The sequence below is a fragment of the Parathielavia appendiculata genome, assembly GCF_033297405.1.
Source record: "Parathielavia appendiculata strain CBS 731.68 unplaced genomic scaffold N657scaffold_43, whole genome shotgun sequence".
NCBI lineage: Eukaryota > Fungi > Ascomycota > Sordariomycetes > Sordariales > Chaetomiaceae > Parathielavia > Parathielavia appendiculata.
This window is the reverse complement of record NW_026944262.1, coordinates 24,143-44,156: the sequence shown is the minus strand read 5'-3', so window position 1 is coordinate 44,156 and position 20,014 is coordinate 24,143. Positions and strand designations below refer to the sequence as shown.

The window sequence follows — 20,014 nt, the reverse complement described above, 5'->3', positions numbered from 1 at the left end:
CCGGTCAAGGGCGTTGGTATCATTTGGGTGAACTGGGACGTACATACGTTGTGAGAGCGTGCGATGTAAGCTGCCCATTTCTACCTCCCCTCATGACGCCTGTGTCAGTAACGAACTGGTGGCGTGGTAGACGCATTACCTAGGCATGCTAGGGTAGAGGGCGAAGACAACTGTGAAGGTGGCGTTGGCCCCCCTCTCCTGCCAACCGACAGACCGACAGCGCTTCCGTTCAATCAGATTAACCGGTCGCAGAAAGGGCTAAGAGGTCTTGCATGATGTCTGGCCCCGCCGATCTGAAGTTCTCCGCCGGGGATGGATGCACACGACTCCCGTCTTATGGAGGGGTCATCTGGATTTTGAGATAGGGAAATAGACGCTGAATGCGGCAGTGGTTCAAACTGCCGGAGTGCAATGACAAAGCGCAACAGAGGGTGCAATGGCAGGATGCAATGTGAGTGCAATGGGGGTGCATCGGAGCGTACGGAATACACCAGGCTAGGCGCTGGATCAGGCTGCTGCAGGTGCGGGCGTGGGAATGCTAGTTGAACTGAGAATGCTAGTTGAACTGGGAATGCTAGTTGAACTGGGAATGCTAGTTGAACTGGGAATGCTAGTTGAACTGAGAATGCTAGTTGAACTGGGAATGCTAGTTGAACTGGGAATGCTAGTTGAACTGGGAATGCTAGTTGCCAGCGCTGTCAAAACTTTTCAAGCTATCATAGCGCTGTAAAATAGCGTTCTCACCCCCTTCAAAACCCCGCTGCGGTAAGTTCAGAAGCCTTGATGCGTCTGCTGGCTCTTTTGAACTGCAGCTGCCGCCGATACACCTGCACAGGAAGGGACAACAGTTGACGTTCTGGACAGACGCCGCTCTGAATCCGAAATACGTGGACCGGTTGAACAAGTTCATTGCTGACCCTGACAACCCAACGAGCACCGAGATTGCCGCTCTTGCTGCGGACGACCCAAAGACGGCCAACGGCAAGCCAATCTACAACGGGTGGTACAACGCAGCAGAAATCTTTGGCCGAAGGCTGAACCATGCCCAGGTGCTCAGGCAGATTTCGGACGGGAGCCGCATAGTCCAGTCACGGGCGGACACCCTGGACCTCAATAACCCAGCCGTGCTCGACAAGTGGTGGCCTGATGGATGAAAACTATGTATGTACCTTGCCGCACTCAGGGCCCGGGAGCAAGACCTGCAGAGCTTCCCGATCAAGGCGGTGAACCCTCATTCAACAATGAAGTTTGGTGTAGAAGCTAGCCTCAAACCCATCCCGGGCACCACCATACCGACGATAGACTGGTTCAAGACGTTGATGAGCTTTAAGGGACAGGGCGGGACGTTGGAGGACTTCAAACCGATTTTGCAGACTGCCCGGACGCATGGAATTTTGGGCAACTGGAAGCCAGGGAAGCAGCACGATGACCTCGCCAGGTCACTGCAGCAGTCTTACTCTGCGCTGGGACGCCGTCCGGTTGGTTGTTATACGGTGGCCCGGGGGATGATGGAGTGTACTCTACTCAAGGCAGCCAATTGAAGATGGAGCGGAACCTACTTTGATGTCTGTCACCATGATGCTTTTGTCGTTGTGCTTGTTATTGAAGTGAGGCTGAAAGATGAACCGACACAGTTTTACATACTGTATGTGAGGACAGGGGCGATTTGCCTCACTTACGGTCGCGTCCGGCTGCGGACATGCAATCCACCACCTCGCCATATCCAAACTTTGCTCAGTTCGACACGGCAGACGCGTCAATCAAGTCTGCGACCACTTGCGCCCATCTCAGTCTCACCACCTCAACTCCTTCTCGACCAACAACTTCGAGCCCCGGCGCATCATTGATTTCTCTCTCTCTCTGCGGAAGCCTCGGCGAGGGACGCAAGTGCAAATCCACCAACTCCCGATCCGAGCCACCAACCCGTACCGCGCCAACCCCCCAATCCGCCTCATCATGCCCGACCTCCGCCTCATCCGCATGATCGACGAACCCTTGTACCAGACATATGAGCACGAATCGGCAGAAGAAAACAGCCCGGATATCCGAGCCTCCCAACGTGTTGTGGTTATCCATGTCACTGAACCTCATTCTTCGGACCAACTTCCCTGAAGAGGACGGATTCGTCTACACGTGCGAGCCGTTCCCGCAACGTATAACCTTCACTGAGTAAGAGGGAGGGGTGGAGGTGACGGTGACCATTCCGCGCGAAGATACGCGCTTGTTCCTGGCAGGGAGGCCGGCCAGAGGCGATTCCCCGGCGCGAGTCAACGGCAGAAAACAGGACGGTCTCGTGTGCGAAGTCCTGTCCGTTCTGCCGCCCGCATTTGTGAGCAGCGACCCAAAGATTTAGCTTGCCTTTGCGTGAACGAGCGGCAGGAAGTGACGCTGCTATCGACGCCGCAGAGCAGGCGATGCTGGAGGTTATCAAAATGCTACAGGACGTGGGCTACCCAGCTCCGGGGGCAATGGGTCTCAGGGAGCGTGCGGACGGGTGTGTGACGGTGGTGCTCATGGGGGATACCAGAACAGTTTCCCAGTACTTCAAAGAGAGGGGTTTGTACTAACCGCCTGAAGGCGGTCGAGTGGGTGGACGTGAACCCGGATGCGAAGATGCGGAGGCAACTGGGGCTGCCTCTGCAATCCCTCGCTACCGAATTCGGAGTCCTTGTCCGAATCCCAGACCGAACCCCAATCGCACCGACCACCCAAAGCGTTCAAATCTTTACCGACCCCTTCCCCGGCATCGCCTCGCCCCAGGAGGTGGCCAAAACCGTCATCGAGCATTGAACCTCAAAAACCGCAGAGAACGATCCCACTTCGCTATGGAATATATGCGGGAAGGGCCTGAAGATGCCGCCCGCCCTTTTTCAGGTCTTCTGGCCCAAGAATGACGGATTCAAGGACTTGGAGGCGTGGAATTTGAGGGGGATATCCATTACACCGACCTGACAGAGGGTGGGGAGAAGGTGGCGGTGACGATTCCGTGGGACGACACGCGGTTATACGTGGCTATTGAGACCAATTTCGGTGTACTTTGCATCGTGGGCATCGTCCTGTACTACTGCCGCCCGCGCCCCTGAGCAGCGAGCCAAAGAAAATGGGGACGGGCTGTAAGCGACGCTGCCATGGACGCCGTGAAGCAGGAGCCGCAGAAGGTTATCAAGCTATTACAGCATCGCAGCTACAACGGGAGCCGCCCGTTTCAATACATGTTTCCGGACCAGTGCCTAACGACCGTGTTCATCGGGCTAGAGGTTGCACTGGGCAGGTACTCAAAGGAAGGGGTTCTGCATAACACATGGAGAGGTCCCGTGGTTGAAGAGCCGTACGGACTTGAGGCTGCCTGAGACCCATCTGTCACCGGTCACTCAGGATGTCCGATACTCACTCGTTGTGGTTCATCTAAGGTAGAGTCTAGCGTTTTCCCTTGATAGGATATCTCTGACTTGATGGTTCCATGCTGATACTTGATGTGGGGGGCAAAGGATTATGCCCTACTGTTTTCGTGCACTCTATGTACTTGTACGTGTAGCGTGATTGATCTAGTGATTCCCTGACAGCTCTGTGTCAAACAAGGCCTGCTTGTCTTCGTCTTGGAGTGGCGGTGCAACAGCTATCTCCCCCCGCATGATCTCAATGGCTGAGATGACTGGCAGAGTCAGCATAAGGAGTGACAGCAGCTGACCGAAGCTCCACTGCTTCTCGCCTTCGTCGCTGAGCTTGACATCTGGGTTTCCAAACGCCTGCGATAGCAAATAGGAGCGTACAGTTGCTCCTAGGGACAGAGCATCCGGGTCAGCAAGGTAGTTCTATACCAGGAGAAAGAAAATAAGAGTAAGTGATCAGATACAACATACCGATGGCAATTCCGGACATTAAGATCAACCCGACGATCTGAACCGCCTTGTAGAATCTCTGCCGGCGACTCTGCAAATACCATGTCGCCAAACCGAAGACGACGCAATTCCCAGCGATAGTCACAATCGTCCCCACGTAATCCAGCCCTCCAACGCTGGACGTGGTCGAGTCCAGCTTCCAGACGCAGCCGATGGGCAGCGTGTTTGGCAATCCCTTGACCTTGCTTTGCAGCACGTATATCCCATAGACACAAGAAAGGGCCAAGTTCGCAAACATCAGCAGCTGTCGTAGCCAGCGCAGGACCCAATCGCGCTTGAAGTCTTGAACCAGAGCCAACAAAGCCGCATTGTGTGTTGCCATGGAGAGCAGCGCCAGCATCCAGATGAGAAAGAAGTGATAGGGCACCAGCGTGTTGGACTTGACCAGCCCGACGCTCTGCACGCCGATGCCGACCATGATCTGCTGGTCCGAGTACCCGTTGAGGAGTTTCCGTCGGATGACGGAGAGATTTCGGGTCCTGGAGTCTGACGGACGCCATATTTCCTGTATCACCATGCTCGCTGACAAGCTCAGCGCTAGCCCTGCTGTGATGGTGGAAGCGAGAAGAACCTGGAGGACCGTTGTTAGCTTGGCGAGTGCACTTATGCGAGGTGTATTACGGAGGAGGAGGGCCACATACACCGGCGCCGGCAATACCTGCATCGCTTGGCACGTCACCGGGAATGATAGTGCAGTTTGGTTGGTCAAACATCTTCTGTTGGTTATTGAAGGGTAGAACGATGAAGATTGAGCGAAGGGCGAAAGAAGGAAAATGGAGCAGTGTCCAGCACCCTCTTGAACCCTCAACTTCGTTCAAGGAATGTGTCTAACTCAAGCTCCTGCGGCGTTGGAATGTCACCTAGGGTCAGATTTTGTTAGATGTCGAGTCTAAATTAGGATGTTTAGTATGTGCCTGAAACACATCAAGCGCGTTCGCCAGGGGCAGCCCAGGGGGCCGCAGGCCTTGTAAAATGACTGGACGAGGATGGAGGGTGGCTGCGACAGACAACACCCGTTAAGCGCCCAACATTGACGAATCCAGAGCCGGCTTGGAATCTTGGAGGGTTGTTTTTGGGCATGAATGCATCACAGACTCCCGCCACTCAAAGCCAGTATCCTGATTAAAAAATGGTTTCTCCTCTCTTTTACAGCAAATGTTGCGACATATAATCATTTCAAGCGTCTCAGTGTGAAAGAGCTGCAATAACCACAATGGAGACAACGCAGACAAAGAGCTCAAGACACAATTTCTTTCTTACCTTTGTCCAGTCCTCTGAGTCATGTGAGATGAACTCGACTCACAAACCTCTCACTTTGTCGCCTCGGCAGCCATTGGGAAGTTCTAGGGCTGGAAAGAAGAGAAACTCCCGTAACTCACAACACCAACGAACTCGACATACTCTGCTCTTTCGCAGTGGTGAACAAGACTGAAGTCGTTCGTTCTATCAAGGCCTCTCCCTTCATCTCGATCCCCATTCCCTTCTCACATCAAGTCATGGCGGACCATGGCTAATTCTATGCCTTTGCAGCTTACTCCCAACTCAAAACCGCATCTGGCCCCTGATTTTGTGCTCGTGGGAATATCCCGGTTCCGCCGCCGAAGTAGCAACAGTAAAGTCGATACAGGACTCATACGTCTGCCTCTGACCGAACCAGTACCATTGAATGACCTGTGGTCCACCTTTGTCAGCAATGACAGCGCTCTTCCATGACGCAGATCGCCCGGGATACATGTACTCACACAAGCGCCAGCTCTGGTGCATTTGTCTCCCAGTTCCGGAATCTTGATGCTGAAATTGGTCTGGTCCGCTGGCGGGTTGGTTGAGGCCGCGTAGTTGTCGGGCCAAGAAGTCAGGGGCGTGCCGATGATGCTGTTGCTGGTCGTGTCGACGACCGAAACATTGGCGTACCCCTTATGGGGGATCCGGATCCAGACCTCGAGGTCAACAACCTGACCTGCCTGGTAGCTCTGCACGTTGGCGGCGTTGTCGGCAAACTGGTACCCCTTGCAGAGCCAGAGGTTGCACTTCCCGGGGTCATAGGGAGCCTTCAGACCCCCTGGATTCGCCCTCAACAAGGCTTCGGGATACGACGTATTATCGGCCTGATAGAACTGGGTTGCGATCCTGCCGCATGCCGCCTCCATTGCCGGGCCGGGCGCACGTGTTGCTGGTTTCCTCACAAGACCGTGCGCAGAAACCTGGGGAACGAGGCCGGCAAGACTGAGCAGTGAAGCAAACTTGAGATGCATGGCGGCATTCAATTGGAAATCAGACTGCCTGGATTGCCAGGAAAATCTTGCTCCCTAGGAGTGCACATACCAGGCGAGTACTGTGTCTTCTTTAAGTACCGTCTTTAGATTTCCACCATGCTCGAGAGTGCTGGAACTGGAAGATGGCGGCACGGTACTGAAGGCCCCGGCCTTTCTGCCTAATCATCGCACTCCTTGACAGTGCTTTGTGTCAAAGCGGCCAATAGCCGCCAAGAAACATATAAGGGGTGATCGAGATAGATGACCGCTGTATTTGCCAACCCTTCGGCAATACCCCTGGCCGACCTGCCCCCGCTGCGGCCATTTGGGCCCGTCCAACCGAGCGGCTTCCTTACTCCCAGAGAGGCCGTCGAATCTTCCTGTGGCGTCCATGCACAAGCCAGCCTCCTAAGGTATACGTTAGCAGTGTATGCCAGTGAGCATACTTCGGTTACATACCGACGGGGTACATCAAGACACTATCACGACTCCTCGAGACTCGAGGGGCTTTTACATCCGGATATGTACTTCACAGTTGTCGCACCGAGAATAAACGTGACACTATGGCCGACTGGATAGGAGTTGCAGCGAGCCCAGACTAGAGTTAATATGCAGAGACGTCGATTGAGGTCTGGTATTCAAGGTAGGTATTAGTAGTTGCCCAGCTTTCGCTTGAACAATCGCAAAGTGGCCCCAGAACCTGTTCATTGGGTAACAACTCTATGACTGACAACCACCAGTCTTTACCCAACAACATTACCCGCACCTTGTTGGGCCTTTGATTCCCCAATCGGCCGCCTGAAGAACACCCTCCTCTCCCAACCGTCAATGTCGTCAACAATGGTCTCCTGCACAAGCTCGTATTTACCAATCTTAGGCAGAACGACAGCCCAAATCAGCCAGTACACGCCACCGGCGAAAATGATACCGAAGCCGACAACGCAGTGGATCCAGTATGGCAGCGTCTTGTAGATGTTCTGGCCGTCGACGGGCGGCACGAAGGGGGCGACGACGAGGTAGATGTTGCTGAGAAAGAAGAAGACGACGACGGGGAGGGTGGCGCTGATGGGCGGGCTCCAGTTCAACGACTTGCGGTTCAGGTACAGGTAGATTAACCCTGCCGCGACAAAGGTGTTGACAATCGCTAGCGGATATGAGATGATGCTGCGAGAAAGCCATGGTGAGCCAACGGTTCGGGGTAATTGCAGCAATTAAGGAGGACTCGACTCACTTTAGACTGAAGTCATAGGCATCGCCAGGCGGAGGAGCGAGAATGATGATGACGGAAACCAGCCAATGCTCAAAGAGACCGGCCAGCGGGGCATTGAACGGCCGGTTGCTGGCCCAGAAGCGGGAAAAGGGCAGCACGCCCTCGCGGCCCAGCTCTTGGACAAGGCGGCCTTGGGAGAAGATGACGCTGAGCACGTTGCCAAAGGCAGAGAGAGCGACAAACACCGACAAGGCGCGTTCGGCAGCGGGGCCAAAGACGTTTCTGAACAGCGACGCGGCAACGAGCCGCCGGGCTTCGATGATCTCGGCCTTGGGCACCGCGGCGAAGTAGGCGATGTTGACAAGCATGTAGAGGACCGAGATGGTTGCAATGGCCAGCGGTGCGGCGATCTTCAGCGTCCGAACAGGGTTCTTGGTTTCGCTCAACGCGTAGTTGGCGTTGCTGTATCCAATGTAGCTCCAGATGACATTGTAGAGGGCTGTGACAACACCATATGCGCTGCCCGTCGTTCCTTCGAAGGCGTTGGTGAAGTTGTGCGGGCGCTGGTCCTCAGGCAGCTTGAGATGTCCACCAAGGGCCACCCAGCCGCCGATGATGATGATGAGGATGATGACAACCTTGATGGTTCCGAGGAGGTTCTGGAGCCGGATGCCCCATTTGAGTGCCGTTCCATGAATCAGGAAGGCGGCCGTGACGCAGGCAAGACCGACGCCGCGCTGGTTCCACCGGTCAACCTCGACTTGCGCGGCATGGAGAATATACTCGCTGTTGGTGTGCGAATGTATTAGTGTCGTGAGGCAAAATTCCCGGGTGCCCAAAAGAAAGCAAGAAACTGAAAAACATAGAAAACAAAAAGAACAGAAAAAGCAAAAGAAGAAGGGGGTTCAGTTAGACATACCCGAAAATGACGGAGTTGCCACTGGCCCAGCCAAGAAGTACCACGTAACCAGTGTACAAGCCGGTGACCAGGAACTTTGGCTTGCGATAAATGTACTCTAAGTAGTTCTTCTCGCCTCCGTTTCGTGGGATGGCCGTCCCAAACTCCAAGTACACGGCCGTGCCAGCCGCCGCAATCAGCATGCCGGCAACCCATATGAACAGAGACAGCCCAACACTGCCGGACAATGCGAGGATGGCGCCGGGTGTCGCGAAGATGCCGGTGCCAATGACGCGGTTGACGATCAGAAATGTGGCAGACACGACGCCGATCTGCCTCTTGGCTTCTGCCGCCTGTTCCAGACGTTCCAGACGTCCCTCTGAGAGAACGAAATCGTTTATTAGCTCATTTCTCCCTCTTTTGTGGTGGCTCCATGTTCGACTTACCCACTTCACCGTCATGGCCGTCTGAAGCAGCAAGCTCGCTGTCCCGGTAGTCTTCCCCCTTGATTGGGCTCGCCAGGGCCGACGAGAGCTTGGACATGGTGTTCCGGAACGAAGTATCAACAAACGAGGAGCCCGGACAGAGGTTGGATTGTAAGCAAGGGTTTTGGGCCCAAGGGAGCAATCACGTGCAAATGTTCAGACCGTTCGAGACGCGCGACAGATTTCCAGAATATCCATGTCTGGCAAGGACATACGATATAAAGCTTTTTTTCTCAGCCTCGTCGAATTTGGACAGCAAACACAGGCTGCAATTGATGTCATCGGATCCTTGTCCGGATGTGGATATTCGCCGAGATTCACATGCTCATGGATGGGGCCTGGAACTTGGAACGGACTTATCATACGTCGGCTTCTCGCTGTCGTGATGTGGCGTCATCCCTTTTACGAAAAAAGTTTTCCAATCTCGATGCGAGTTTGGCCTGACGTACCCTTCCTGGAATATCACGTTGCCTCGTACCGCATGGCCTGCCTCTTAAGGAGCCGCATGTACATATGGCATCCTTCTTAGCTCGGCTACTACTTACTGCATCGAGCCAAATCAAGCGCAAGAACCGCCCACGATAGGTTGAACCAGTAGTGGGAATGGTACAAAATTCGAGTACCTTGTGGCGGCCCGCAACGGATACACACACGTGCACGCTACCAGTGTCTGTCCCTAGTGTTCCTCAATTGACCGCAACTTAACCGACGTTAGCCGTTGTTCAAATCGGAAGGTGGTGTTGAAGGGGAAGGTTGAAGTCAAAAGAAGAGCTCTTGGGAATCACAGTACAAAGCGGAAAAGTAATCAAACGAAGAAAAGGGGCATCAGAGGTTTCATCAGTTGATACAGAAATGGAACAGTGGAGTTGGTTTCTACTGTGTACCTGACTATGTACACTACGGTACGAAAGTTCCAGTTCTGGCACAAGAAAGCAACATGGGAGCATGGCAATCTGACTCCTCCAATAGACATTGTCGGGCACCAACACGAGAACAGCAAGACATAGACACGAGTCCAACTCGACATGAAAGCCACAACTTAGACTCTGACGGTCGAGCCGATAGGACCAAAGCGGATGTTGGACCACACAACCCTCCTGTTGCATGGTTAGCACCAGACACAGTCATGGAAATTTTGGGTAAAAGGTATGGTAGTCTTACGCGTTGGGGTACTGGGCCTCGACCTCGGCGGGGACGCCGGAATCCTGAGAGCAGCTGCCACGGTCGCCGCCAGGGGTGCCGGCCTTCTCAGGTGGGTAGCTGGAGTCGAGCCAGAGCATGTTGGCGTAGTGCTAGAATGAAATGTGAGCATTTAACAAGCCCAAATCCTCATGAGAAGTTGAAGAGGGGCAGACTTACATCATCCCAGATGGACATGACGAGCACCATGGGCACGGTCAGGGCCTGGTTCAGCTGTTCAAAGCCGCCCACCTCGGCAAAGCGGTCGCGGTCGTCAAACACTTGGAACATGGAGCTGCACAACTCGGGTGTGATGGCGGAGCTGTCCTGCGGCAGGCCGTCCCAGGTGGGCGCGGGGATCTCGATCTTTTGACCGTTTTGGACGAAGAACTGGGTGAGCTTGTTGCGCTCGAACCGCGTCACGACACTGTTTACAGAGAAAAATCCTCACGTCAGCACTGAGTCGTGATCATTCAACATGACGAGTTTCGACTCACGTAAACTTCTTGGTGGTGTCGAGCGTCTTGCCCTTGCCGTAGAACTCGGTGTTGCCCATGCGGTAGGGGTTGTAGTCGCAGCCGTTGGCGTCGCAGTCGCCGGCGAAGCGGTCCTCTGAGTAGGTGCCGCCGCATCCCGACGTCTCGCAGACGTGGTACTTGTTGTTCTCGCACGCGTGCGGCGTGAAGGCAAACGAGTGCGCGTTCGACTCCCTGTCGATTCACGTTAGCTTCCTTATGTACTAAGCCTGCTTAACGGCAGGGGCCATGCTCACCAGACATCGATCTCAGCGCAGCAGCCACCCAGGGGGCCGACGCCAGCGTTGGGATCGTTGGTGGACTGCTTCCAGCCCTCAATGTTGGCCTTGCCGCCAACAAACTTGAGATCACGGGCGCATTGGGCGTCGCAATATCCAGTGCCGTACTTGGCGCCGGCCTTGTTGGTCGGATAGCTCGCCATGCCGCCGTCCTCCTCCATGGCCACAAAGTAGAGGGCGCTGTTGAGGCCGCACTCGACCGTTGAGAGGTCGACGTCAAAGGCAAACTCGTTGTTCATGAGGGTGAACATCTGGTACTTGGACGAGCCGTTCAGGAGGTACATGCGGGATCCGATGTTGGTGCCGTACTCGTGCTTGGTGATGAACTTTAGCGTGAGGGAGTCGCCGCTGGTCGAGACGCCGTAGGTGCTGCCGTAGTTGGCGCCCTCTATCTGGCACTTGGAGGCGCAGTCGGTGGCCGAGCTGCAGGCGTCGGTCCACTTGTTGCCGTCGTAGCAATTCTTGCCGCTGGAGTCGTGCAGCCAACGCCAGTTGGAATCGATGACGACCTCGCCGTTGACGGTGGTGCAGGATCCTCCGCTCGAGCACTTCTTCCATGTCATCTTCGGGTGCGTCTCAGTCTGCTGCTTGCCGACCTGCTGGGCCGTGGCGAGACTCATCAGCGGCAGAGCCGCCGCGAGGTATTCGAGATACTGCTTCATCTTCATGGTGACAGACGAGACTGCAACAGAGTAAAGAATCTAGACAGGAGCTGCTTGAGCGTGCAGGAAGATGTCCTTGGGGGTATCGCAAAAGAGCCGCCCTCTGACCCTCTTATACCTCTCGTCTTCTGCAAAACAAGGGAGGTGCGGGAGCGGCTCCGTTCCTGTCCAGATGCGGAAAACATGCTCACCATGGACAATGGAAGAGTGAGCCGACATTCCATACCACAGTTTCATGGCCTTGTTGATTGACCAGCCAATGGTCATTCCAGCTTCATCCGGGGGAGGATGCACGGAGAATCTCGGTCGGGCAGCGCCGAGCAAGACGACGACAGCCAGATTGATTAGGTGTGCCCTGAAAGTCTGGGGTAAGCTGGGGTAAGCACCCATCACATCCCAAAGCAGGGTTCTCGAAGGGATCTTCAAGTGGACGGATCGGGGCATGGACGTGTCCTCGCCCACGGCAGGCGGCTAGTACCCCGTCGTCAATCCGCCATCCTCCCTTTTTCCGGGTTGGGATCTGCACGTACGAGCACGGAGAGTAGGCCCCGCAGTCGCACCGTCATTCCCAACGGGTTCTGCAGATTTCGCGGGGAAGAGAGGATGCTTAAGGGGGGCAATATAACGTGGTTGCTGATCAATTAATCGGCCCCTCTCCGACGAATATGGTGCCGGTGACCCAGTAATGCCGAGCCTGTCCCAGAAAGCCCCATTGGCCGGCTCCGGATCTTGGCCGGACACCATGCGCCGGCAGTTGGCGCCCTCCAGGGATTCTTGGCGGCCATCATGGGTTGCAGTTTGTCTATGCTGACAGTGGGCTGGCACCATGTTAATGAACAAGATCCGGATGGGCTTGCCGGAGGATCCATACCCCATGTTCCGCCCTTGCCGCCGTCCATTGGCTGCGTTGGCATTCTGACCGTCCCGAACTGTTTTGAAAGTCAATATGAGAGCGCAACGCCGTTGAATTAACCCGGAGATTGAGCAATATCCGGTTCTGGGCATTTGAGTCTCTTTCTCTGGTTGTTTGTGTACTTACCTACATAGGTATGCTCTTCCAACAACAACAGACCGCGATGTTCAGGTCACAACTATACTCTAAAGGTTGCTGCTGCCAGACCGGAGGGGTGTAGTAGGAGCCTCGACAACCACCAGCAACGTGATTGCAAGACGCAGGCCCGGTCTACGATCTCGCTGTAGTTGGGTAGACGGTAGAACGATATATATCCCATTTGGGATGCGCTGCAGCCCTTCGTTCATGCCGCGCCTTGAAAGGGGAAATTGGACGGACGGAATCTCGGATGCAGAATCCATGTGAAGAGAGCGTGTATTGGAGGATACACTGGCTCAAACATAAGGCCAGGAGATATAACTCGTAGTGAATGAAGTTTAGAAAACTCGAGAACGCGGGTGTCAGAGGCGAAGTCATCCAGCCTGATGAGACTGGGACCGAGGCTCCAATGGTAGGAATAAAAAAAGGCTCAGATGTTGTGATACAGACATAGAACACGAAAGTCTAAACGTAACGTCTTGCTACCTGGATTGTAACATTAACTGACAATGAAGCATTGAAGCTAACCTTGGACACCGACTCAAAAGCCACCGTGTCCCATTTAGCCCAGAGTGGAGGAACGTGGCTAGGCCTTCTTTGTCCTCGCGTTCTGAATCGCCGTCTTCAAAGCGCCCCAGAATCTGCGTGGTCGCCAGAAAGTACGGAGAGCACCATCTTCAATATTGATACCGAGAACCGAAGGATCGCAGTGAGTGTGCCTGTGCGGGTCACTCTTATAATGGGTTCTGTTATTTGACGGGAGCATGTTCGGATACACCTAAGTGGAGCGTTTGATAGGTGTGACGTTTGCAAAGACGTAGAAAGTTGGCTAGCGCTTACGTCACTGACCGGTGAGCGATAACCACCAACAAATACATAATAATTAACGTTACAACCACTTGATGGTGTGTTTCATTCACAGCCTTTGATCCTCATTTTCAGTTCTCTATAGTTATCCCAAAATACATTCTCACGCAAGCCACTGATACAAATCCAGTCCAACATCATGGCCGCAGACAAGAAAGTCCTCATCGTCCTTTCCGACGACTCTTCATTCCCCCTCTACAAGGGCGATGGAAAGACCGTCCCTCAAGAGTCTGGATACTTCCTCATGGAGCTAGCCAAGCCGCTCCAAAAGATTCTTGACGCCGGCTACGAAGTCACTTTCGCCTCACCCGAGGGCAAGGAACCTACACCAGATCCACTCAGTCTATCTCTCGCCGCTTTCGCTGGAAATTACTACGAGAGGAAAAGAGAGCTAGCTCTGATCGAGCGCATGAAGAAGGAGAATGGCTTTTCGCGACCGAGGAAGTTCTCCGAGATTACCAACGAGGAACTGAGGAACTACAGCGGCGTCTTCATCCCCGGCGGTCATGCGCCCTTGTCTGACCTGGGTGACAACCCCGAGCTCGGTCGCATCCTCCACCACTTCCACATTTCGTCAAAGCCGACTGCCGCACTCTGCCACGGACCCTGGGCTTTCCTTTCTACCAAGTATGGACCGAGCGAGAAGTTTGAGTACGCTGGCTACAAGATGACAAGCTGGTCAGATGCCGAGGAGAAGCTCATGGAGACTATTTTCAGGGGTGAGATTGACAAGGTGGAAGGTACGCTGAGGAAAGAGGGCGTCGACATGCAGGAGGGTCTCGCCAAGTCCTTGGGAAGCATTACCGTGGACAGGGAGCTCATTACTGGGGACAACCCGATGAGCGCCGATGCTCTTGGAAACAAATTCTTGGAGATGCTGGCTACAAAGTAGACGACATCTAATGAGATACGCGTAGGATACGGCATTGTAGATTACTTTACTAGCCATCGATGATAGTGTTGCCATGGTTGACGCATACCTTTGTTACTTAACGTTGCGCTTTGAACAAGACTTGTCACCGTTGAAGAATATAATCTCGAAGCGAGCATACAGCGTGATTGAGGTCCAACAGAGTGTTTGAGTCTACATCCTGAGTCTTCGGTCTCGAAAAAGTCTGCAGTTGAGTCTGTAGCGTTGGTGGGCATCGGGAAAGTTCCTGAACCTAACTTTTTGGTTAGGTCTAGTTATTAAATTATATAGGGTATTTCTTGTCAGTTGGCAGCGCAGCGAAGAAGTCCCCCTATAACCCAGCCCTGGGTTGTTTTTAGCGTGGTATATGGCTTAGGCTGAGACAGGAAAGAAGAAAAGGTGAAAAAGTGGGGGGCAAGGAAAAAAACGGAACTGTATCTTTAACTGTACGGGGTCGCAACAATTGTACGGGGTCCGCACAGACTCCCTGAATTCGCCACGGGTTGTGACGGGCTGAGCCTGTTGAACTGAGTGGGTTCCTTGGCACCAAGATTCACGGACTGAGCACTGATGTTCAATGCGAGACTCTCAGTCAGCACAGATCCATCACAATGACACAGTTCCTGACATAACGTCATATCATGGCACACTGTCTCTATATAAGGGGGTAATTCCCCTGGGAGGATTAGAGAGGACAATTTTCTGTTCCAAGAAAAAAGGGACATTCTGAGACACCCTAACCCACTATCTTGATCCTTCATTTGTGTGGTCACTCTGGAATCGTGATTCCAATTCAAGCCTCATTTTCATACCTCAATCTGTTCAATACCATTTGGTTGATCTAAGCTTACTCGAGCAAGTAACTGTTGGCTGCCCAACAGAGCCTCGGCAAAAAAAAATTAATAAAAATAAAATAAAAAAGGACAGATAAAAAGAAAGGAAACAAACTCCAGAGCAAAACGATCGGTCTGAGCAACTTGAGGATAATGGGGATTGTGGCCTTGGGGATCTATTGCAGGGAAATCAGGCATCCATTCCTACTTGTCAACTAGTCTAGGGGGTGTCCGGCGCTGGCGTCCCGAGCTGTATGGCTGCGCTAGAGGCAGGACCTGTACCTCCTTGGGTCTCCTCTACTCTATTTTGCTGGCCTCGTCCCTGTGCACGACCTCTTCCCTGTCTTCGTGTAGTCCCCTGGACCCGCGAAACCCGTCCACGTCACCGTGCCGGCGTCAACGTCGACACTCCGATATCCTGTTCTTGAAGAAGGCATCCCTCGGTCTCCGCCAGGTCCACAAGCTCCCACTGAGAGGGATCACGTCGGCGGCTCGCAGCGACTTGTCGACGATAGTTATCTCCGCGTGGGATGGCTTCTGAATAGCTTCAAATCTTGCTTAGTTGTGTGGTAACTGCCGAGGTAGTGGTGGTAGAGAGGAGTGAACTTTTATACCTGCTGTTGCAGGGAAGTAGCCAAAAAGCGGTAATGGATTCTCACTCTCTAGGTAGGGAAGATAGGTAAAAGGGCCAACCGTGATGGGGCCGTTGCTCAGATGCCATGAAAAAAGGGGGAGGCTCCCAAAAAGGGGGGTTCTCAACGAGCATTAGCGTTGGACGAGGGTTGCTGAGGCTCAGCCCGTCACAGGTGTGGCGGAATCAGATCAATTTACAGATCAGTCGTTTCAATCAAAGTAAACCAACTTAACTCAATTCTAACAAGGGCTTAGATCAAACAACCAAATATATAAAAACAATATTTGCAAATATCTGGTTGCCTTCTGACCCTGGAGAAAACGTTGTTCCGGCTCTGGGCCTTTGGATCAAAAGTTTTACTCTGAGTTTCGGCATCCTGAGGACGGCTCCTGACTGGTAAAAGAGCAAAGCATGGCACGACCAACGCGTCGAGCCTCCGCTCGCCTAACCCGCCTGCTACCGCAGCTGCTGCGCGGCGTTTGAAGCATTCATAGATCTTGCGCGGTCCGGCAGAGCATCTATTTCTTACCCTCTTCGATGTTATGTTCCGCTCCACAAGCCCCATCAGGGTATGGACAAATCCCCTCGGTATTCTCCTTGCTCGGACATCCCCAACGGAGCGTTCCGCGCCCTAACTTCATCAAGCTGGTCGAGGAGGCTAGTCAAAATGCGCCTGTGGGCAATTCGACAATATCCGACGTCCGGAAGATTATCTGGCAGCAGCGCCACTTCGTTCTCGAGTCACGTATAACAGCGGCGTAGGAATAATATATATATATAGAAGAAGAGGAGCAAAGGCCGTCGGAGCTGGATTGGGTCCCGGGGCTTCTTCCTCGCCGAATTGAACCCAGATGCCACAGTCAAGGAGTATGTCTGGGTATGCCTGTAACGGTCCCAGGAGTATATTGCAACTAGCTGGTGACGACTCTACGAGTTTGTCTCGAATGGAGAGAGAAGAAGAAAAGAGAGAACTAAATGACAGGAAGAGAGGGCAGCTCTTATATGCTCCGGAACACACAGACACTGCCTGCCTCAGGATGACGTTATCATGATACCATGGCCGAGGGTTGCCGAGGCCATCATGGGCTCAGCCCATCACAATGCCGGCCGTGTGGCGAGCGAGGAAAAGGCACGTTCTTCAAAGCTCAGTCAACTTCTTCAGCTATTGAGCATCTGAGGAAGTAAGTTATTGTCACCGCCGAGTTACCTTGTATGGAGAAGGGATGCTATGGAAGAACATGTTCGACTGGTGGCGACGAAGGCGAGTTATAGAAAACATCTCGTGTTGCTGCTGTCAACCCTGGTTGCCAAGGTCTCCTTAGTATATCGCGGGCCCTCCGTCTATCGAATCGCTTCCTTGACTTCCCTTAGATGTGTTTCTTCTCGTTCTCTACTAGCATCCTTAGTACATCATTAATTGTCACAGGGAACATAGGATCACTGGAGACGCTTTTGGCAGATTGAAGGGGCCGAATCCGCGGTATCTCCAACCTAGCAGCGGACGAGAGGACGTACATGAGGGCCTGCATCAACAACGCTTGGGTGAAGTTGAACGAATACTACACCTCCCTCGGAGAATCCCCTCTTTACGCAGCATCCATCATTCTACACCCTGGCCTCGGCATAAGGTTCCTTGTGGCCAACTGGACCTCAACAGTGCAGCTGACGTGGCTGAGGGATGCTAAGCGACAGCTGAAGGAATATCTCGAGATGTGGTATCCTACCTCTGGGAATGAAGATATCCTGAAGGTAACTTTTACTCCCTCGCCGTCGCCAATGACGCCTGCTCAGCAGAAGGATTTAAGCAGGTTTACTCAATGGATCAAGAGCAGGCATCCTCGACCCACCCAAGCGGGCAGCGAGCTTGGTCGATACTACCGACTTGAGCCTAAAGAAGTTTCGGGCCCTATTCAATGGTGGGTTGAGAACAGGAGCTCGTTTCCAAGGCTCAGTAGGTTACGTTGGACATCCTAGCGATACCTACGATGGCAGACGACTGCGAGAGAGCATTCAGCACGGCGAAGCGGACGATAACGTCACACGGCACTCCCTCAAGGAGTCCATAATCAAGACGCTGCAATTGATGAAGAATTGGACCCGGGATGGTTGCGTCGAGCTCGGAGGAGTCAGGGTCAGGAAGGAACAGGGTCGCGGATAGCCTCATCGGACAATCCTAGTCATTAGACTTCGTCAGATCAACTTAATCAATGCAACTAATTCAAATATATAAGCACGAAGCCTCAATCAAATCAAATCCAAGGCCCAAACTTAGTTGATTGATCTGACGGCAGCGCTGGGTGGCGGTGACGCGACAACGGGTTCTCTGCAAATCCTGCACCGCCTGAGAAATCCGCAACTGAAAGCATCTTCTATGGGTATCCTTCTCGCGATCCTAGCAAATTTCTCTGCTCGCCAGGCCTCCTGAACCGCAGGTTCGGCGCGGGTGTGGTTTGCCAGGCATCTTGCACAGAAGCTCGCGGTGCTCGGCAGAGAAAGTTGAAAATCAAAATACTGAAGGAGAAAAGCCTCCAAGGACTCGATCAGAGCCGGCGGGGACGCTGTTTAGGCGATCTGCTGGTCGGGGCGCTCAGGTGGACATTTCGGGGGAGGAGAGGCAGGGCAGTGGCCAAACTCGATCAAGAGCCAAAAGATGTCCTCTGCTTGCCGTCTCACCGCAACCATGAGCGGGGTCTCGCCAATCTTGGATCTCATATAGGAGGAAGCGAGTTATGGAGTAGTTTGCATTTCTGATCGCGTAAAACAATGCTGTCCATCCCAGAGTCGGCTTCTCAATTCGAGCACCCTTGCCCTGAGCAGCGTTCCTAACAAATCAGCTTTTTCAAGGCAAATTCAAGTCAAATCATTCAAGTTAAGTCAAATCCAAGTCTATTCAAATCAAATCGACTTACCAGTCAATTTGATTTGATTAGATTATATTTAAATATTAGCATAACGTTGTGGAACTTCTGTCCAAACGTCCAGATTCATAGGCTGGGAGCAAGCCAAAAATTTGCGTATAGTCCCACCAAAACTTGTTAAGTGGTGTACTCGCTGATATGGTGCACTCGCTGATAATGCACGTTGACAAGGTCTTACAAAACAGAGGCTGAGCCTGAGAGATACTTTGCTGATACCGGCGGCAACATCTTTGTATATATATACGCAAGTGGTAGTAGCTAGAAGACCACCTGATATAGCTTGCGGACAAGGGTAGCGGAGCTGGAATCCAGTGAGGCTTCAAGGTCTATATCTGTACCTCTATAAGCTTCTCTAATCTATTCGAATGGCTGTGCTTGGCTTCGGTCATTAGACGACGTGACCCTTGAACCGGACACTACCCCAAACCGGACACGATCAATGTAACGGTCCCAGGAGTATAATGCAACTAGCTGGTGACGACTCTACGGGTTTGCCTCAAATGGAGAGAGAAGAAGAAAAGAGAGAACTAGATGACAGGAAGAGAGGGCAGCTCTTATATCCTCCGGAACACACAGACACTGCCTGCTTCAGGATGACGTTATCATGATACCACGGCCGAGGGTTGCCGAGGCCATCATGGGCTCAGCCCATCACAATCGACGTTCACCACGCCTGGGCTCCAACAAGCTCCTATCCTGCCACAACCATACAAAATGGACTAAATCTTGGTTTTCTACATCTCTTCAGCCTGCCGAAGACGATGCAGACCATGGATAATCATTCCCTGCGCCTGCTCAACGACTGGCTCCGGGTTATTCTGCCTGCCTTCCTTCCTCCGCTTGGGAGATCTCTCACTTGCTTCCTGAGTTGCAGTTATATCCTTAACACGCGTAAACGAGTCGTTGACATTCTCTTTGACTCTAGTCTTCGTGTGATTCTCATCCCTACGTTCGGGTTGCAGAGCTTCCCTCAAAGCGGCGGTCTCCGCGTTCAACGTCAAGTACAATACAATGAGGGACTCTCTCTGACCAGACCCTAAAGGGATCGAAAACATCAAAACATGCCCTATGAACCGTCTAACCCGTAGTCTGGGCCCTGCAAGTAAAACGCAGCAACCCTCGAGGTTAAGGCTATAACTCTCGTAATATCCCGTACCGGCAGGGCAGACACTTTAATCGGGGCCGGAAAGCCGGGTAGAGGTAGACTTGGAAGTGCCGGTCCTCGTACTATCCGCACACTGGCCCGAGCCAGAGCAGGCATCGGCCTTGCAGCAGCCGCGGAAACCGTTGGAGCAGGACTGGAAGTAGCCAGTGCCTGGGGCACAAACGGTAAGGTCGGCATGGCGCTTATTGGAGACCTCCAAGGGCTCGTAGGTACCCATCTTGTAGTCCGGGCACCAAG

At 53.1% G+C, this 20,014-nt stretch overlaps 8 protein-coding genes across 8 annotated transcripts; 2 read left to right on the top strand and 6 right to left on the bottom strand.

Moving 5' to 3' along the window:
* Positions 1 to 57: 57 nt before the first annotated feature.
* N657DRAFT_694363 (uncharacterized protein) lies at positions 58 to 1,479 on the top strand. Its single transcript, XM_062797279.1, has 2 exons — positions 58 to 451; positions 865 to 1,479. Exons 1-2 carry the CDS (start codon positions 412 to 414, stop codon positions 1,152 to 1,154), a joined length of 330 nt encoding a protein of 109 aa, XP_062642308.1. The 5' UTR covers positions 58 to 411; the 3' UTR covers positions 1,155 to 1,479.
* A 1,873-nt stretch (positions 1,480 to 3,352) lies between these two features.
* Positions 3,353 to 4,794, bottom strand: N657DRAFT_628310 (uncharacterized protein). Its single transcript, XM_062790841.1, has 3 exons — positions 4,541 to 4,794; positions 3,861 to 4,470; positions 3,353 to 3,778 (listed from the first exon to the last, which is right to left on the bottom strand). Exons 1-3 carry the CDS (start codon positions 4,610 to 4,612, stop codon positions 3,546 to 3,548), a joined length of 915 nt encoding a protein of 304 aa, XP_062642307.1. The 5' UTR covers positions 4,613 to 4,794; the 3' UTR covers positions 3,353 to 3,545.
* A 257-nt stretch (positions 4,795 to 5,051) lies between these two features.
* N657DRAFT_667147 (uncharacterized protein) lies at positions 5,052 to 6,463 on the bottom strand. The gene is made up of 2 exons (XM_062795371.1): positions 5,642 to 6,463; positions 5,052 to 5,570 (listed from the first exon to the last, which is right to left on the bottom strand). The coding sequence occupies exons 1-2, from the start codon at positions 6,149 to 6,151 to the stop codon at positions 5,442 to 5,444; spliced, it is 639 nt and encodes a 212-aa protein (XP_062642306.1). The 5' UTR covers positions 6,152 to 6,463; the 3' UTR covers positions 5,052 to 5,441.
* A 431-nt stretch (positions 6,464 to 6,894) lies between these two features.
* Positions 6,895 to 8,802, bottom strand: N657DRAFT_583459 (amino acid transporter; the record flags this gene model as incomplete). Its single annotated transcript, XM_062789679.1, has 4 exons — positions 6,895 to 7,315; positions 7,383 to 8,147; positions 8,281 to 8,638; positions 8,715 to 8,802. 4 exons carry the CDS (start codon positions 8,800 to 8,802, stop codon positions 6,895 to 6,897), a joined length of 1,632 nt encoding a protein of 543 aa, XP_062642305.1.
* Positions 8,803 to 9,783: 981 nt separating this feature from the next.
* On the bottom strand, positions 9,784 to 11,399 carry N657DRAFT_583446 (glycoside hydrolase family 7 protein; the record flags this gene model as incomplete). Its single annotated transcript, XM_062789677.1, has 5 exons — positions 9,784 to 9,841; positions 9,906 to 10,036; positions 10,104 to 10,350; positions 10,421 to 10,633; positions 10,696 to 11,399. 5 exons carry the CDS (start codon positions 11,397 to 11,399, stop codon positions 9,784 to 9,786), a joined length of 1,353 nt encoding a protein of 450 aa, XP_062642304.1.
* Positions 11,400 to 12,839: 1,440 nt separating this feature from the next.
* Positions 12,840 to 13,219, bottom strand: N657DRAFT_651167 (uncharacterized protein; the record flags this gene model as incomplete). Its single annotated transcript, XM_062794107.1, has 1 exon — positions 12,840 to 13,219. One exon carries the CDS (start codon positions 13,214 to 13,216, stop codon positions 13,037 to 13,039), a length of 180 nt encoding a protein of 59 aa, XP_062642303.1. The 3' UTR covers positions 12,840 to 13,036.
* A 129-nt stretch (positions 13,220 to 13,348) lies between these two features.
* On the top strand, positions 13,349 to 14,338 carry N657DRAFT_651166 (class I glutamine amidotransferase-like protein). Its single transcript, XM_062794106.1, has one exon. The coding sequence runs from the start codon at positions 13,457 to 13,459 to the stop codon at positions 14,207 to 14,209; it is 753 nt and encodes a 250-aa protein (XP_062642302.1). The 5' UTR covers positions 13,349 to 13,456; the 3' UTR covers positions 14,210 to 14,338.
* Positions 14,339 to 19,784: 5,446 nt separating this feature from the next.
* On the bottom strand, positions 19,785 to 19,994 carry N657DRAFT_651163 (uncharacterized protein; the record flags this gene model as incomplete). The annotated part of the gene is made up of 1 exon (XM_062794105.1): positions 19,785 to 19,994. The coding sequence occupies one exon, from the start codon at positions 19,992 to 19,994 to the stop codon at positions 19,785 to 19,787; it is 210 nt and encodes a 69-aa protein (XP_062642301.1).
* Positions 19,995 to 20,014: the final 20 nt, after the last annotated feature.

What these genes read in the sequence shown, in the direction of transcription:
- N657DRAFT_694363 (XM_062797279.1), top strand. Translation starts at nt 412, where the DNA reads ATGACAAAGCGCAACAGAGGGTGCAATGGCAGGATGCAAT. An exon ending in GTGCAATGGCAGGATGCAAT is followed by an intron (nt 452 to 864) that starts GTGAGTGCAATG and finishes CGTTCTGGACAG; the next exon opens with ACGCCGCTCTGAATCCGAAA.
- N657DRAFT_628310 (XM_062790841.1), bottom strand. Translation starts at nt 4,612, where the DNA reads ATGTTTGACCAACCAAACTGCACTATCATTCCCGGTGACGTGCCAAGC. An exon ending in CAGGTATTGCCGGCGCCGGT is followed by an intron (nt 4,471 to 4,540) that starts GTATGTGGCCCT and finishes ACGGTCCTCCAG; the next exon opens with GTTCTTCTCGCTTCCACCAT. An exon ending in AATGTCCGGAATTGCCATCG is followed by an intron (nt 3,779 to 3,860) that starts GTATGTTGTATC and finishes CTCTGTCCCTAG; the next exon opens with GAGCAACTGTACGCTCCTAT.
- N657DRAFT_667147 (XM_062795371.1), bottom strand. Translation starts at nt 6,151, where the DNA reads ATGCATCTCAAGTTTGCTTCACTGCTCAGTCTTGCCGGCCTCGTTCCC. An exon ending in GCACCAGAGCTGGCGCTTGT is followed by an intron (nt 5,571 to 5,641) that starts GTGAGTACATGT and finishes GGTGGACCACAG; the next exon opens with GTCATTCAATGGTACTGGTT.
- N657DRAFT_651166 (XM_062794106.1), top strand. Translation starts at nt 13,457, where the DNA reads ATGGCCGCAGACAAGAAAGTCCTCATCGTCCTTTCCGACGACTCTTCA.